This window comes from Betta splendens, chromosome 2 (genome assembly GCF_900634795.4).
Source record: "Betta splendens chromosome 2, fBetSpl5.4, whole genome shotgun sequence".
In the NCBI taxonomy this organism is placed as follows: domain Eukaryota; kingdom Metazoa; phylum Chordata; class Actinopteri; order Anabantiformes; family Osphronemidae; genus Betta; species Betta splendens.
In genome coordinates this window covers 22,038,656-22,056,169 of record NC_040882.2, presented here as the reverse complement: position 1 = coordinate 22,056,169, position 17,514 = coordinate 22,038,656, and the positions used below count along the sequence as shown (strand labels likewise).

The window sequence follows — 17,514 nt, the reverse complement described above, 5'->3', positions numbered from 1 at the left end:
CCAAATGAAAGCGCCGATCACTGAATGTCTGGTTTCCAAGAATGAGGTCATGATGGAGTTATTTATGTGACATCACTTCTAATGCTAATGTTTTGTATCTAATTCTAATAATGGTTCATGCCAGCGTTACTTCAGGGATGAACATCTCGCTTTTACTCGTTGACTTGTTCTTCTTCGCTGACCGTTCTCACTTCCCTCTTCAAGGCGTTGCCGTTTCCTCCAACGTGATGCTTCATTCGCTGGGAACTCACCGTTACGCCCGTGTGAAAACGTTCATATTTGTGAGCTAATTCCTATTTTTGATTCTGAGGTTCACTGTGTTATGACATGTCCGTACTGGGATTAATTATAGACTGTCCAGGCTCAGCAGAAAGTCTTAAAATGAATTAATGAGTACATTAAATGTTAAAGCCTTTTAACCTCACGCAGACTTGTAGTCGTCCATACATCAAAATGACAAATCTATTAATAAATAAACAGATGAGATTACACAGCAGCCTCACTGCCCATTGAACTTAAAGCAGCCCGGTTTTTCAAAATAAAGATGCCAACACACGTATAACATGTTACATGAACCTAATGGGACTAATGAGAGCAAAGTGCTTAGGCCTCAGCAGCGGATTAGATGTCCATAAACTCATTGAAACAAACTACAGTCGTGCTAAAAACCTGCAGGGACCTCTACAGGCCGGAGCCTTGACTACAGCCAACGAACTGCACGACCCACAATGCAACACACCGGTACCTCCCTGACAACAAAGTACTAAACTAACATCATTAAGGCAGACTTGTGTAGCGCTAGCTTTACTCTATAGCCCCCTAGCGCACACATGGGACACGTGGGCAGGAGGCAACACAACACGCATCAGAGTGACAAGCAGTAAATGATTTACTAAGCATCACTGACGTCAAAACCACATCTGGGGTTTGTTCGTAAGCACCTTCGCGTCCACGTGGGCTGCGGACACCGCAGGTCCCCTCCTCCCTGGTGGGGGGCGCTGTTGGCCCTCTTACAGTGTGTGTGTGTGTGTGTGTGTGTGTGTGTGTGTTTGGGGCAGTTGTGTTGAATCTCGGTGGAGGCTCCGGGGACTTCCGCGCTCGTCTGCCTTTTTACACCACGTCCATTCTCGGCGTATCACACGTCTGGTGCCACCAGAGCGCCGCCGCCTCGCGCATCCGCCCGACATGGACTTCTCCATCCGAGCAGCCAACGTGGAGGACTGCAAGGACATAGCGCGGATGATCCTGGTGAGCGAGCACGTGCGAGAGCCGCAGTTTGAGTACGGATGCCAATTATTATTACTGTCGGACGATGCGGACCGCGCACTCATCCGATGCACGCGCATTTGTCAAGAGGCGCTGTCACTGCGCCACGTTTCACTGCCCACGTTAAATTGGGCTACTGGACTTGCGCATATTAGCATGTTGGGGATTTAGTAAAGGGAGTGTGTCAACTGAGATTTCATCATTTCCTTTCAGGAACTGGCTGAACATGAGGAAATGAAGGACCATGTGAAAGTCACGCAAAGAGGTACGGTATTTAGAGCTGATCTAAATTTAGCAACGTTTCATTCTCCTCCTGCGTAAACCTGGGGCTGAGCTGCAGCGAGAGGCGACTTCGCTGAGGTTTTTCTTTTCTCCGGCTCCTTCCTGTTTGAGGAACATATGAGAAAAAAAATCGTCTGATCTGATTTAAATACAAATACCAGCGCGGGTAGATGACGTCATGTCGCTGCTTGCGCTCGGTCTCTCTGCGTCTTCAGGATCGTCGGACGTCATGAAGCTGAACAACAATGACCTGCAAATAAAATGATAAGGAAATGTATCAAAACATTGTATTGTGTTTAGTGACATCAAAGCATCATATGTATAATATATAGAAAACCCATAATAGATAACACAATTGCTCATTTTAATGGAGGAAACTCTCAGCAGCGATTGAATGCTGGTTGGGATGAAGCTGTAGCAGCAGGATACAGGACTTAGTAAAGTATTAAAACTTTCCGCCGTGTACTTGTACTTTTTCCATGCAGACCTGGAGCAGGATGGGTTCTCCAAGAACCCGTTCTTCCACGGGATCATTGCTGAGGTGCCGGAGCAGCACAAGAGCAAAGACGGTGAGAGAGGCCTCTGACCCGTGGCCCTGCTGTCGTCTCAGCACCAGGCAGTGGAAGGATGACTGGGAGATGCTGCTGAGCTCAGAGCTACTCATTCCCCTGCTTTAAGCCTTTCCTGTGATTGAAACCCACCACTGTGTTTCTTCATTCATCTCACGTCTCTGACTCTTGTCTTTCAGGCCGCACAAAGGTTGGCTACGCTCTTTACTTCTATTCCTACAGCTCGTGGATGGGCAGGGCCGTTTACATGGAGGACCTGTATGTGATGCCTGAATTCCGAGGTACAATAAAGAGTCACGTTGCTATGGAAACGGAGCAAACATCCTCTGTGCAAATGAGCGTGGTGAACAGTGGCGTGTGTGTTTTTCAGGGAAGGGCATCGGTAAAGCGCTCATGAGCAAAGTGGCTCAGGTGAGTGAAACAAACCCTTTGCGCAGCTCTAACGTCCTCGCGCTGGTCTGCTGAAGCTGTACATGTGTTCGTTTGGCACAGCTGGGTCTGGCTGCGGGCTGCAACCAGCTCAACTTCAACGTCCTGGACTCGAACAAGTCCTCGGTGGACTTCTACCTCAGCCAGGGCTGCTTTGACATCACCACGGCCTACGGCTACCACAGCATGCGCTGCGCGGGGGAGGCGCTGCAGCACCTGGCGCAGCCCTAACCCCGGGGGGCGGGGTCGCGACCTCTAGGCCGACGGGCCCAAGCCGCACTGTGCAGGGACGGAGAACAAGTCAGTGGCCGTTCTGAAACTTGACAATCACAGTCTTCAAGCGGGTCTTTCATGTTAGTGACACTTTATTGCAGAGCAGCATGGCCATTGAAATCAGCTGCTCCTCAACACGTCATGCTGCTGTAGTACAAAGAAAATCCCAAGCAATTAAGAACCATAAAGAATCTGTATTAAACTTATTTTATGCACTATTACTTTACCAGGCAAGAATCAGACTAGTGTTCTATTTATATAATTATTAATGTAAATAAATAGTTATTATATTATTATTATTATTATTATAGCACAGCCTCTTACTGACAGAGAGGCATATTCCAATGTGAAAACCTGTCCATTCTTTGGATGTTACATGTGGCATATCCTCCACGTCCAAGTTGGTTTATGTACATTTTGTAAGTTAAAATTCTAGAATGTGACTTACGTCACAGAGTTGAGCTGAATGGATCAGGATTTAGCGTCCAGAAATGCCTGGATCAATATATGTGCTCACAGGAAGCTGGAAGCCTCTGTCCTCATATCCGCTGAAGCTAAAGACGCTGGTCCCATCCACTAATCCAGCATCTTCTTCCCAGACACGCACTCACTTAGAGCTAGTTGGGTTTAAGTCTCAGCGTAAACATAGCCCTGACTGGATTCTTGAATGAAACGTGTGCAGAAAACCAACAGATTCATGATTCACTGATGCTCTGTTTACATTTTGCTTAAGGATTTCCGCAGTTAATTGATTTGAGGATTCAAATCAACAAATTCTCTGCACAACTTTCTTTAATCTTTAACATAATTATTTATTGTGTTGTAACATGTACGATGTTACACACAAACTTAATTTACACCATGTGACTGTGAAATAGTGAGTTGTGTATTGTGTCCATTCCATTGATGAGATGAGCTGCCCTGTAACACACACACACACACACACACACACACACACACACACACACACACACACACACGGGCTGAGTAGATGTGAAGCACAGTGTTTGTGTCTCCACCGCTTTCTCCCTTTGAAGCTATGCAAACATCAGGTTCTCACCAGGACTAAAGGAATCAGCTGGACCCGCTTCCGTGCAGCCAAACAGCAACGTCTCGGGGCGGATTTCTAAGACGTGGCTGAAGCTTAGAATTAAACAAAAAGGATCCATGTGGAGGAATTAGAACAGAACTCTTGGCCTGGGCTCCGTCTGCAGCTAAAATGGAAGTGGCACGGCGCTGGTCTGGACTTCTGTTTCATATCTAGTCTGACTTTACAACATAGGGCTTTCTTTTGTAAATTGTCCAGCACTTTAATGGGAACAGTCTGAGTTGCGGGTTCTGTTTAGTTTGGTTTCTGTCAATCTAAACAAGTGGGAACCACTGACTTTTTTGAACTTCTGCAATTTGCAGTTTTCCATAGTTTGTTGAAAAAATATTACAGAGGAACGTGCAGTTCCTTTGTTTTGAGCCTCCCTGACAATGTGTTGTAAATAACGGCGTTTGCTTCAAACTCTGCAGATCCAACGACGCTCTGCCATCCTCCTATTACTGCAAGATCAGTGCGGGAACCTAAAAACATATTTTTATTGCCCCACTGAAGCCAGACCAAGAGTTGTAAATAATTTTGGTAACTCTATTTCCACCGTGGATTCCTCGAGCTGTTTGAAACTCTAATAAAACTCCACTGGAACCTTTGCAATAAATCACACTTTTAAACAGCAGTTCTGCGCGAGGCAAGAAGAGACGTTAAATGTTTGAAATGTTTATTTAGCTCGTAGTGTGGATGTGTGCGGCACGCATCGCACCACATGGTGTAATATAAGGACAGGACCACCGCTGTGCTGTGTTAACCTTATGTGCCCGATTCTGCCATCAAAGCAAAATATAATGAGTCATACTGTGTGTGTGTGAAATGTCTAAACAATAAATAGCTGGGTAAAAACCTGAAAGGAATAATATCATAATAACAACCTGATGATGCCAGTATTTCACCCATGTGGCGATTTATAAGCCCTTAGGTTTAAAAGAATTGTTGTTCTCCTGTTTTAATAACTGTGTTGAACGTTGTTTGATTGTTTTCCTGCCTAAAGAATAAAACACGAGCTGTGTGACCGCGTGGCTGTGTTCAGTAGGACGCACCTGAACCTTATACACTAGCGCCACCACGTGGCCACGAGCGGAACTGTCGCGTGTGACTGGCGCATATTTCCAAGGCATGCGACTTGATGAAAGTGATTTGAGAAGCAGAGTGGGCTCCGGTGCGCTTCGTGGGGTTTTTGCCCTCCTCTTTGCGCTCACCTAGCGGATTTCACGCCGGATGCCGGCCGCGCTCACATCATCAGTGCTGGAAAGTTCACTTCCACGTCTGAGCGCGTGCGTGCGTGTATGTGTGTGCGTGCGTGGATTCCCGCTGATGTGTGCGAGTCTGTCTGTCTAATAGAGTGACCCCCAGCACGCTGTTTAAAGGGAAGACAAGAGCGCTGAGTCAACGAAACGCAAGCAGAAGGATGCAACAGTTGATGTGCGCAAGTTGCACAGCTTTGCGTGGATTTGCAGACGACCTGCACCCGCGGACGATGGTGGCTTTGATCCGTGCGGACGAAGACTCGCTCGTTTTGTAGCTTTAATAGCCTTCATTTGCCCCATAAATCGATCATTAAACCGCAGATCAGCGCACGGGCGGCGAGCGTTCGTTTTCTCTCCCCGCTCGCGCGTCTTTCTCAGCAAAATGGACATTCGGACAGAAACGCATTTGGGGGGGACTCCACACTCTGCCTGAATGGAGTTGAAGTGCGGATTTCGGACGGTGTGCCGCGGCGAGTAGCAGCTGCAGTCCGCGCCAACATGCATCGGATTCTGCAGAGGAGGCGAGTGCGCAGGCTGCGGGTCGTCTGGGCTTCGCTCGCGCTGGTGGCGCTGTCGCTCGCCGCGTGCAGCGCGCTGTTCACGGCGTGGACCTGGCGGGAGACGCGGGACCTGTCCCAGTCCTTCAAGATCCTGCAGGACCGCCTGGAGCAGGTTTGTGTCACACTACAAACTGTCGCCGCATGCAGAATAACAACAATAATATTTACTCGCCTGCAACTTTTACAAATCATTAAGTGTTTCCTTACGTAACTTCTTTTGTGGCTGCGGTTACGGGAATCGACGCGGGGGGTATATAGAAAAATGCACTTTGCCCCCCCCCCCCTCCGCTTCGCACGTACCCGTTCTCTGCTCGCCACATTTATTGCTTACCAATAAGCGCAGTCACGTTGCGGGCACTTACTGCTTATTTTTGTGTCCAGCCTACCTCCGCAACCCCGCCATGTTTAATTAGTCTGGTGCCAGTTTGTGCGCCGGTTTTATCTCAATTTAATGGAAAGCCTCAACTATTTGGCGTGTGCGCACTTTTCTGCCCAGATGACCGCAGCGGAGCTCGAGGCACGACGCTCACTGCGGGATAAAGCGCGGCAAGTGTCTGCGACGCGCAGAGCCTCGCGTGCACGGGTTCGTCGCTCCGCTCCTCAAACCTCTGTTAGAATCCAAGCAGCTTGTGAATTTCTTGCACTCAAAGCGAATGCTGCTCTGCAGCACCGTCGTTGCATCACGAGACAAATCATTTCCAAAAGGAGCTGATGGAAATTCTTTCTGGTCTCCAGTTCTCCTTATTTACAAAGCCAGGACGCACTGGATTTGAGATCAGGGCAACAGGTTGGCTGTGTGTCATGTTGACAGACCTGCACACAGACACACACTGACACACACACACACACACACACACACACACACACACACACAAACACCCCGAAATTGGACACGTGGAGTGTTGATGCTGGAGCCTTTCCCAAGGGGCCCCGCTCCGTCCATTTGAACGCCTGCCAGCTCCTGATGAGAGCCAGTGAGTGAACGTCTGGAGCAAGAAGAGAAACTCGCTGCCTCCATTTCCACAGTAGCAGTAAATTTAAACATACTTTCCCCCGAGTAGCGCGTCTCTTACTTCACATAGGCCTCCTTGGGTGAATCAGCCGGCCCCCGGCCAAGGATTTTAGAACTTTGCTGGCTTGACAAAACGTATTTTTATCTGAAATAGGGAGTAAAGACTTGAGGAATGCAAAGCACTAAAAACATGCATTAGGTGTCGCAACCAGTCTCTGAGGAAGTGGTGGGCCTAGTCTAAAGCGAGCGTGGCAGCAGACGGGCCTGTTTATGTGGCTGGCCGGCTGGAAAAGGCCATCTGTGGCTGAGCGGGACCAGCGCCAGCAAAAAGTCACAATAAAATTATTAGTTGGGTTAAATGTGCCTTTTTCTCCCCGTCTCACCAGGTCAACACGCAGAGGAAGGCCATTGTTCAGCTGATTCTGGAGAAGAGAGAGCTGCTGGTGGGGCACCGAGTCAAGAGAGACGGTATTGCACACTTTTTCCGAGGCTGCGCTTTCTTAACTTCAGCCCAGCGATGTGCGGCGGTTGCGCGTTTCGCCGGCCCAGATGGCCACGGAGACAATACGCTCGGCGAGCGCGCCTGGTGCTTTTTTTGGGAAGAACGCTCGACACAAGCGCTGGCCGCTCTTGGCCCGCACGCCACTCTGGTCAGGGCCCGCGGGCCGCAGGCACTGCCCGCTGCTAAAAGTCGACACAGGAAGAAGTAGGCAGCTGGATGAGTGCTTCAGAAATTACAGGTCTGACCGGGCCGGCCTCCGAGCCCAGAACCCAGCTGGCATGGGAGCGGGGCCCTGTCGCACGCTTCTGGGCAGTGAAGCGGACGCCCCGGCCCCCTCCCACGAGCCCATGACTGACACGGCTATGATTTGCAGCGAACGCACTGATATTTGATGATCCATCATTGCCGTATTTATAGCCGCTGTTGCGTCACCGTCACGGGACCGCGCCATTGTTTTGCCCGCGGGTGAACCCTCGGCTGCTCTCGACCAGGAACTCGCTACAACAACTGTCCAAATTTCACAAAAGGATCCTATTAGGGAAGTGCGTGTCTCGCAAGGCGCTGGCCTCCACGTAGTGACTGGTTTTGTTCTCCGAAATGTATTACACAGCGTTAAGAAACCGATAGGTATCAGTGGAAAAAGGCCCACACAGCTTTTTCCAGTTTGTGGAAAGTTGACCACCATCGCGCAGCGTTTAGACAGGACACTGTAGTTATGTTCTCCGCTGCTGAATGACAGCTTAAGTCGGGAAAATCTGTCCAGCCCGAGGGCTTTACTCTCACCCATAGCGAATCCTGAATCCACAGGGTCATCCATCTGCGAGTTATTTTAGCAGACACCCAATATTGCTACATAACGACTGGGGCCCGGCGTGTGGCTGCTTCCTTTAAAAACATAAAGGGTGTATTTCACAGTTCATATCTGCGCTTGAAACGGCTCCCAATGGGCCAGACTGCGAAGCCTCAATAAACCTTTGGTGGGTAATAGGAGCAGGCGTCTTCAACGCTGCCCTCGTACGGGAACGCTTTTATCCATCTATTTATGAGCGCGGGCTCTAGCTGCTGCTTCACTGTGTTCTTTGTGGACTCTTCTGGGTCATGAAGCAGCTAAAGACCCTTCTGACGCTCCTTTTCCGGTACTTCATTTCTCTTGTTGAGCCGTCTTGGCTTTGTCTACATAAAGGCTATTTTTACTACTGTATCAGCCACTCTTCCACTGTCCATCTTGTGTTCCTCCGCTCCACACATACATCACTTCCTCCCCACCCGGTCCTCCTCTCTGCTTTTTTAGATGACGGGAGCCAGCTGGCACTAGCATTAGCGCTTATGGTTAAAAAAATAAAATAAAGAGGCACGGGCTTCTGACTGAGGGAATATATGGAAGCACGTGAAAGGAAATCCTTTGCCCATCTGCTAAGTCCGTTAAAAGGAGCCAGGATGAAGCTAAACGGCTGCAAATTAGCACACCATGTTGTTATACAGATACAGAACGGAACGAATGAGTTTTTTTTAAACCACAGACGTAATTGTTGTGTCATTTAAACTTATATTCTGTCTTTCTCTGACTTCCGAAGGTGGCTCCTCACCGAAGAAGAATGGGAATGGAAATGGAAAAAAAGCGGCGTCTCATTTTGAAAGTAAGTGGCTTGGCAGAAACGCTACGGCCGTCTCGTGTAGCATCTGCTTAAGTGGTCTCAACCCTATACCCTGATATGATTGCACTCATAAAATCTTAATTGACTTTTCCTCCTTTCTTTCTTTCACTATGTCTCCCATAACTCCCCACAGTAACCAAAGTCTCCTCTCAGCAAGGTAAGAGTCATAAAAGTGACAGATGATCTGCAAATCTTTGGTCTATTCCGTTTCTAAAGTTAAATTTATTGTGTGCGTTAGTGGGAGAAGGTGGCGTGATTAAGGGTTGGGAAGAGAGGACGCTGAATATGAGTAAGGCAGTGTCGTACAGCAAGGATCAAGGCACCTTTACTGTGGAGAGAACGGGCGTCTACTTCCTGTTCTGCCAGGTGAGTTTGTGCCAGGAGTTTAGTTTGGCTCCTTGTATTGACACAACACTGATCCCCAGTCAGTTCTCCTCAGCGAGCTTTTAGCCTGTGCCCTGGTTCTCTGAGCTGCGCCCTGTAATGTTTAGATCACTCCCCCACTTTCATCAGCGCTGTTCAGCTGTTCTCTGCAAAAAGAACAATAACAAACCAGCGGTCGCAGCTTTAACAGAAGGAAAACAGCACTAAAGGATGAGTGAAACTACTTCAACTCATCAGGCAGACACGAGCGTGGCTCAGAACTCGAGCTACTGCTGCCTCCTGTCTGTTAATATGATCAGACTTGGTTAAGAATTTTACAACATTAGTACAAGAAGTACAGTATTGACTAGTTAAAATATGTCAGGGTGTGATGTGAAGGTCAACAGAGCCCATTTGTAGAAACGTTGACTCATCTCACGCCGACAGCGTTTTGAGGAACCTCGAGGCGGAGGCTCATCTTCTCCCTCTGTCCCTTCAGGTGCTGTTCAACGAGCAGCAGACCCCGTACGTCAAGCTGGACGTGGTGGCCGGCGGCCACCGGCCCCAGAAGCTGCAGTGCATCGAGGGCTACGCGACGACCCCGTCCGCCGGGCCGCACGCCTTCCACTTCGTCAAGTCCTGCCAGGTGTCCGGCCTGCTGCGCCTGGAGAAGGGCACCGAGCTGCAGGCCGTCACCGGCTCGGCCTTCAGGCTGCACACGGTGGGCACGTCCTCCGCCTCGCCTCACGTCTTCAGCATCTTCAGAGTCAACTGAGGCCCGGATTACGGCGCGAGCCCGGTCCGACGGGGCGCGTTTTTGTGTGGACGGGAGGTTTTTTTCGACGTGGTCACAGGCGGTTGAGGGCATCGTACCGTGCCACGGCCTCTTTCCAGAGACAAACCTGACTCTGTGGAAGTTGTTGTGGAATTTTTTCCTGGACAGCGGTGCTGCTTTGGGCCCGAAACACAGACTTTGGATTATAACCAAGACTCTATGAGGACGAAAGGCCTCAATGAATGTCTGCTGGGAGAACAGATGTGATGGAAGCTGTTCTGTAGATAAAGGGCTTTGTATTAAAGGGGAAAATACTTGGACGAGCACCCCAGCCAACTGTTAATGTAATAACTCGTGCTTACACTCTCTGTATCTGACTGACAGCGAAGCTGTGCGTCCACCTTTCACTTTTATAACACCAGGTGCCTCAAGAACCCAGGAGTGTATGTGCGGGCGTCACACTGTGCCACTATGAAAGCCTACAGGAGTTGTCATCGATATTTTATACGATTTAGCATCTGTGTGTTTTTTTACGGATTTCGTGCCCTTTTCAATGCAACATGCTGTGCAAGTGTGAACTAGCTGTAAGTCTTTGAGGCTTTGTATATATATATAACAAAGCACAAGCTGGCAAAGGACACCAGGGATGTGAATTTGTGCTTTTTTAAGGTTGAATTTGATTGTAGGGTGTTTTTATGTAAACTATACTAGGCTTTACTTTTGAAAAGTACGTGCATATGGCTCAATTACCTGTTTGATTACATTTACCATCACTTCCACGTCTATATGTACATCTGATGACTAATTACTGTTTTTCATCATTGTTTCATCGTGTAACGCTAAGGAACAATCCTAAACAAAGCCCTAACTCGTCTTCTAGCGCCTTCAGTAGATGGAATTTGTTACACAAACCTTTTAACGCTCGATGGAAGCCGTCAAATTGCTTGGGGGATTTGTGTTCTTGTTGTTTTTTTGGGACGCGCCGTCTCGACCAGATGCTTTCTCTAACCTTAACCATTTTTGTTTGAAGGTCCAACTTTTTTTTTTTTTCAAGATTGCATTCCAGCTAATACAGTAGAGACTATGTGCTGCCAGAGTCACCGCTCTGCCAAATACCTGCAAAGCTAATCCTGTTTAAAACCAGCTGCACTCCTTGTTTCTGCCTACTTACCTTATTATAACACGCCAATACATCAAATTAAGCTGGTCAACATTCTAGCTGCTAATTATTGTATTAGCACTGTCAGCTCCTCAGGGTGCTGTCATGACATTTTGTTCCTTTTATGCAAATATTTCTAATATTGTCACCAGGAATAAGTTTTGTGGAAGAAGCAGGGAAAGCCACTGGTCTGATTCATTTTCAGTGGAGCCACACCAGATTATATATAAACATATTGGTAATCTAAAAAAGGAACAAGAGCGTTGTGGTTCCTTGTTTCTGGAACTTTAAACCCAAAGCAACTTCCGATCATTCCTTATTTGGTTACTGATCTTTTGTCAAGCTTCTGTTTGTCCCCATTTTTCCTGTGACATTATATGATTTATTGTTTTATACGAGTTTGATTTTTTTATACATTTTCCATTGTCATATTCGTCTGCTGCTGTCTGTAACATTCCCTCATGACATACAAACAGTGTGTATTTCAGGCAGTGGCTTGCTGCATTCCCACTCTTGATTAAATGTACTTCATGGATGGACCACGTCGCTTTCTCTTCAGCACTTTACTGCAGCAAAGAGAGTTTTTAAATGGGAAGCTAATGTAGACATTAGGCATGAAGGTTCCTCTATTTGATTTCCTAGCTGTCCTCTTCCCTTTATTCTCACTCATCCTCCCCACCACTCCTATATTCCCATGAACCACATACCCCCCCCCCCCCCCCCCCCACACACACACACACACACACACACACAATCCCATGAGTGACGGCACACAAATACTGTCTAAATCAAATACTGTCTAAATTTCCACTTCCTGAATATGAACCTGAACCTCACAGCCATAAGTTTGGAGGAACACACAAACACACACACACACACACACACACACACACACACACACACACACACACACACACACACACACACACACTTCCCTGTCCAATTCCGTTTTTTCTAAATGTCAAAGTTTACCAACTTGGAAACTCTTGTGAAGTCATGTGAAGAAATTCTCTGTTAAATGATGACATATTCTTGTTTATTCTTTACTTCTCTACTCGGTATGTCATACATGTTGAGTAAACTGTGCTTTCTTGGAAAAACATTACTTCTTACAATTTGGCTAATAAAAACCCCCAAATCAGCTTTTGTTGTCCAAAATAAATGTGGCAAATAAGAGTAAGTTGTGAAAGTGTCTCTTTAGGTTGAATACAAATAATTGCTTTAAATGACACAGAAGCCCACAACTGAGATCTACTGGGATGTTTTAGATTTATCGTGAGAAACGTCACTGGTTTGTGTCTCTCGCTGTTGGCATCACAGAACGTAACGTAGATATTGACCCAAGATCAATTTAAGTGATTTGTACAATTGGGAATCACTTTCTGAATGCTTGAAATAAACAGAGCAGTTTATCAACAATTACTCTGCTGAACCATGAAAAATCGTTCACAGATGTAAAGAGGTGCCGCCTAGTGGTCAAATGGAGAAAGTGCATCTGGTGGGGCGGAAAAACCTAAAAAAAAGCTAATTCTATATTACCACGTAACTGACTAACAAAGAGTTCCGCACACCTGGAACGTATATGTACAGTAACAGTCTGCACTGACATCCACGCTAACGTGCGTCAGGCGAAAATAACGAGGCGCTCTGCTGTGCGGCAAATGGCGCCAAAAAACGTTTGCGGTGAAATTACACTTGTAAAACTGATCAAATCACGAAGATGTCCACATGAAATGATTCTCCTTGCACACATTAAGGATGACAACCTAAACAAGTCATTAAGAAATTAGTGAAGTGGTCTCATCATTGCTTCTGCGACACTTACCTGCAGCTTCGCTAGCAGCAGCGTGAGGGGGCGGGGCACTACGGAAACCCGGGAGGCACAGAAAGACCCATGTTCAGTAGATTTGAGTCAACAAAATAGGAAGAAATGCGCGTATAAGATACGAATAATACATTCATTTACAATATCTAGATTATGAATACAATTCTCATCATTTTAGCCCGTTTTGTTATCTTGTAATTTGTGGGATCAATAAAGTTAATATTGTCACTGTTTGTAAACATAAATATACAACCTCGAACAATGTTGATGTTTTACTTTAAAAAACACAAGTCACCACGAACTGGTGATATTGTATTTTGCTAAATTTCCTATTTATTTAACAAGAAATGTAACATGTACACTGAAGAACAAAACTTAAGCCTGTGAGTGTCTGTACAGCTGAAACACCTGATCACAAATGTAAAAGGAATGTGCTGTATAGAAAGGCGATCACCCGAAACCGTCAATATTTTAACTGAAATGAATGAATCTGTCAGTGTGAACATAATGGGAGTTGACATAATCTCCAGACTCTAGCAGTAGAAATCACAAAGCTGGACTAACAGTAAACAGTGAGCAGTGTGGCATCAATCTGCTCTGAATAACAGAGCAGGAAGACTTTTCACCTTAAGTCAATATGATTCATGAACTGTGTGCTCCTCACGGTTGTTGTTGCATGTCTGTGTGCACGTTATCAGCCTCCCACATCAAATTCTCACTACGTTTATGCAGCAAATCAAAGCCACCGAAGCAGACTAACATTATTTTAGTCTTTGATGATCATGTTCGCAATTCTCTATTAGTTTGGTTACATCTTGACTTTTATCTGCCCTAGTTTATCATTGATGACTAAAAACAGTGTAATACATTGTGTTGTCTTGAACAAACCACCCAGTCACTGGCATCTAAATTAACAAATGTTGAACTTCACAGTTCACAGTCAATCTACAGGTTTTTGCAGTATTTACATTATGGTTTCTTAAACAGGTTTCAAGCCTGAATTACACACCAATCTGTCCTGACCTGTCAAGGCATGGACTGCACTAGAGCCCTGAAGGTTGTACTATCTGGTACCAAGATGCTTCAAGGCCTATGAGTTGGTGGGGCGTGCATGGATCGGCTTGGGTTTATACTTTTTCTTTATGGTGAACTACTGAAGCAGTTTTCTCCACAGCATGTTGTACTGTACAGCTGTATTGCTGACCCGGGGAAACTGTTTGTACTTGTCCCCCTGGGACTGAACATGACCCAGCTTTTCCAACAGCCTCCCAGCTATAAACTCTCTAAACCCTATATTTTGAAACCCAATTCTGGGCATAGTCAAGCACAATTATCACACATCTTACCTGAGCTTGTCAGTCACTGTGTATTTTACATACAAGTTCTCAATACTTTGTACGTTCACTAATTCCCCTTCAACCACTTTGTCTTCATCCGTTAGTGCCCTGTTAACCAGATAGAATGCTTGAGCAGTTAGGATCTGACTGACCAGAGCAGACAATGAACTACTGTTGCTGCTTCCGTACTGGTAACGGCATCAGAAGAGACTGCTCCAAGCTACGGCAGCTCCTCCACCATCCACCACGCTGGTGGAGGTGAATGAGGCCTCGTCATTGTTTTACAGAATTCCTGTGGCTCTGTTTTGTACGTTTCTGCAAGTTCCAGACTGGCATCCAACTCCTCTTGCTGATGAGGTGTTGCTGTGGCGCTTTTAGTATTGCTCTGCCAACATTTCTGTCATCAGCTTTTGTTTTTATTGCCCTATAGACTGATTGGAGCCCTTCAAATTGTTGTGCTATTGCTACAACTGCCCAGTATTGTTGTTTAGTGGATTTCACAATTTCAGCATGTTTAATTTATGGTTTGTATTTGTGTGTTCTGAGGACAGTGGCCACCCCCTCCCCCCAGTAGCAAATGCTGTTGCTAGAGGAATAAATAACAAAATAACAAAGTGCTGAGTTAGTTGTTTACTGTTGTTCCATAAGAAATGTATGTCTGCAGTTCAGCCTAGAGTTATCAGCATATAATATATGGCCACGCTCTATTTGTGCTTCTGTTTCAATAGTTAAGTAGTTTTACAGTCTTGGCGGAGATCAGAGATCATCAAACTGCAATGGGACAGACATGAAACACAAACATCTCGCACGTTTCGTCATTTCATTCAGTTTTATTACAAACAAAAAAAAAGAAAGAAAATGAAGAGATGCATCATCATCGACACGTTTTCACTGCCAGTCATCATTTGATTGGCACCACTACGTACACAGTGACACAAAATACCCAGAAGTTAACACAAAAATCTGGAATAAAAGACAAAGTACGAGTGGAAAAAGAAACAAGTGCCTGATTTTGATGCAACAATATAGTTCAGAGGTTGCAAAATGTGTTTTTGTAGGTAAGATTGGTGTAAAATGCCCTGGATTCATGGGATCAATCGATTATTATCTACTTTATTTAAAACTTAAAGCAGACTGACTGGGACACAAGTTGACATCAGGTTCATAATTGAATTTAATGACTTTACATTTGTTAAGCTATGTTTATTAAGGCGTATTTTTAATGGTGCAGTGTGAAAAATGGATTTCCAGCCTTTGATTTTCCACTTAATAACCGTATATTTCTCTGTGGAGTTGGAGTATGCATTTACATTTTCTTTTTGCCAGTACAAGCATTGAGGGTTACATGGGGCTTATTTGCTATATATCCTATTTCTAAGCCCCAAATCTAAAAAGTATGACTTTTCTTGTAGTATGTCTATGTCTGAAGTTTGCTTAACTTCTTCGTTTGCGTTCTCTCGTAATTATAGGACAAACATGGCAAAGAGGTGCATCTTGTGTTGCACAGACTGTATCATACTGTTTTTCTTGTTACAAAAAAATGTCTCTTTTGGTAGAAGCTCTGTCTCAGAAAAGCAACAGCAAGAACAACAGCAACATCAAAGACAACAATACTGATAATCGCTGGAGTAAAAACACAAGAGAACACGAATGAGCTGTTTAAATATGCAAAGTATATCACAGGATTTTGTAGAAAGAAATAAAAATAGATAAACTGGAAATGAATGGAAGGAGGTGGTGTCAAGTGGAGCGTTGATGGGTTTTATTTAGTTGCTAATTAAAGGTTATAAACATTCATAGGGGGTTTCGAGAAATTTAGTTGTTGCGAGGCAGCAGGTGGGTAAATACTTCATTCAGATGATCAAGTCCTGAATATCAAAACGTTACGCTTCCCTGTTTGTTTTTGACACATGTACCATCATAAAAAATTAAAAAGCAAGAAAAAAAAAGCAAGAATAAGCTGAGCTGTGCTTGAAGCTGCCCGGACTAGGAAATCTGATTTTCAGCCTCTTTTGGAGAATTAAAAACAGTATTAAAATGACTTTAGGCACAGCTTTTTTTTTTCCACAAGACAGCGTTTTTGTGATTAGAGCATGCTTCAGGGGGTGGAGTGTGGTGGTGGAAATGATTTTAGCTTCACATGCAGTTTCCTGTCAAGGATTCAAGGAGTAGAGGAGGAAGATTATATGGTCTGTTGAGAGATCTAAAGGTTTTAGGGTGTGTGTGTGTGTGTGTGTGTGTGTGTGTGTGTGTGTGTGTGTGTGTGTGTGTCAGCGTGCGTGTAAGTGAGGTTAGAAGCGTCCCTACAGGAGGACGAGGCCTGTGGGAGGAGGCTGTGTTCTGAGGAGTATAATGGTTTGAGGCAGACAAGAAAAGGTCACAAGAAGTTATGAGACAAAATGGATTGTACGCTCTGCAGGTGTGTGAGTCCGCGGACAGCGAGTGCGTGGGCGCGTGTGCGATTGTAGTTTCTGGGGAGTACCAGTCAGCCGTGTGTGTAAAGACGCGTGCGAAGGGACTACAATCACTGGCGGGTCATCGAGTTCACCCTCAGGCGGATGCTCAGTTGCAATACTGGTGTGTTCAAGATGCGTTTCAGTGGGTGTGTGTGTGTGTGTGTGTGTGTGTGTGTGTGTGTGTGTGTGTGTGTGTGTGTGCGTGCGCGTGCGTGCGTGAGGAGTCTAGTCGTCGATGCAGATGACCTCTCCGCTGCGTTGCTCCCGCCGGTTGACTAGCAGCTCGGCTTCGCGCTCCTTCTTCACAGACATGTGAGGCCCGTTGAGGACTGCGGAGGGAAGAAAGACGCCAGAGCTCAGTTCAGCTGGTCCAACGCGCAACTGGTGTTTGTTCTCCGGGAGAGGAGCGAAAATTCTTCATGATTAACAGGACTGTATGAAATTAATCATGGTACATGTTATTTGTATAGCTCGATATCACAAAGCGCGAGTGTTCCTCGAGGGGCTTCGCAATCTGTGCAACACACGACACCCTCGGCTTTTACTGTAAATACAGAAAAACACAAACTTGTTCAAGTGTCGGCGTACATACACATCTGTCCACACTCATAATGGGTTCATCCTCCAATCCTGATGGACGCTGGTGCCAAATTTTTAAAAAATCCTAAAGGAAATCCTAGGATAGAAGATCTCAATCATCACCTT

The 17,514-nt window shown here is 45.8% G+C and overlaps 2 protein-coding genes across 2 annotated transcripts; both read left to right on the top strand.

Annotated features, from left to right (window-relative positions):
* The first annotated feature begins 1,024 nt into the window (after positions 1–1,024).
* On the top strand, positions 1,025–4,930 carry sat2a.1 (spermidine/spermine N1-acetyltransferase family member 2a, tandem duplicate 1). The gene is made up of 6 exons (XM_029136770.3): positions 1,025–1,248; positions 1,480–1,531; positions 2,034–2,117; positions 2,297–2,398; positions 2,488–2,528; positions 2,610–4,930. Exons 1-6 carry the CDS (start codon positions 1,186–1,188, stop codon positions 2,775–2,777), a joined length of 510 nt encoding a protein of 169 aa, XP_028992603.1. The 5' UTR covers positions 1,025–1,185; the 3' UTR covers positions 2,778–4,930.
* Positions 4,931–5,070: 140 nt separating this feature from the next.
* Positions 5,071–12,122, top strand: tnfsf12 (TNF superfamily member 12). Its single transcript, XM_029136758.3, has 6 exons — positions 5,071–5,837; positions 7,124–7,205; positions 8,814–8,876; positions 9,028–9,051; positions 9,133–9,260; positions 9,757–12,122. The coding sequence occupies exons 1-6, from the start codon at positions 5,664–5,666 to the stop codon at positions 10,030–10,032; spliced, it is 747 nt and encodes a 248-aa protein (XP_028992591.1). The 5' UTR covers positions 5,071–5,663; the 3' UTR covers positions 10,033–12,122.
* Positions 12,123–17,514: the final 5,392 nt, after the last annotated feature.

Bases quoted from the DNA above. Each gene is read 5' to 3' on its own strand.
- sat2a.1 (XM_029136770.3), top strand. From the start codon at position 1,186: ATGGACTTCTCCATCCGAGCAGCCAACGTGGAGGACTGCAAGGACATA. The intron at 1,249-1,479 runs GTGAGCGAGCAC...ATTTCCTTTCAG, and splicing joins ACATAGCGCGGATGATCCTG to GAACTGGCTGAACATGAGGA. The intron at 2,118-2,296 runs GTGAGAGAGGCC...CTTGTCTTTCAG, and splicing joins GCAGCACAAGAGCAAAGACG to GCCGCACAAAGGTTGGCTAC.
- tnfsf12 (XM_029136758.3), top strand. From the start codon at position 5,664: ATGCATCGGATTCTGCAGAGGAGGCGAGTGCGCAGGCTGCGGGTCGTC. The intron at 7,206-8,813 runs GTATTGCACACT...TGACTTCCGAAG, and splicing joins GCACCGAGTCAAGAGAGACG to GTGGCTCCTCACCGAAGAAG. The intron at 9,052-9,132 runs GTAAGAGTCATA...TGTGTGCGTTAG, and splicing joins CAAAGTCTCCTCTCAGCAAG to TGGGAGAAGGTGGCGTGATT.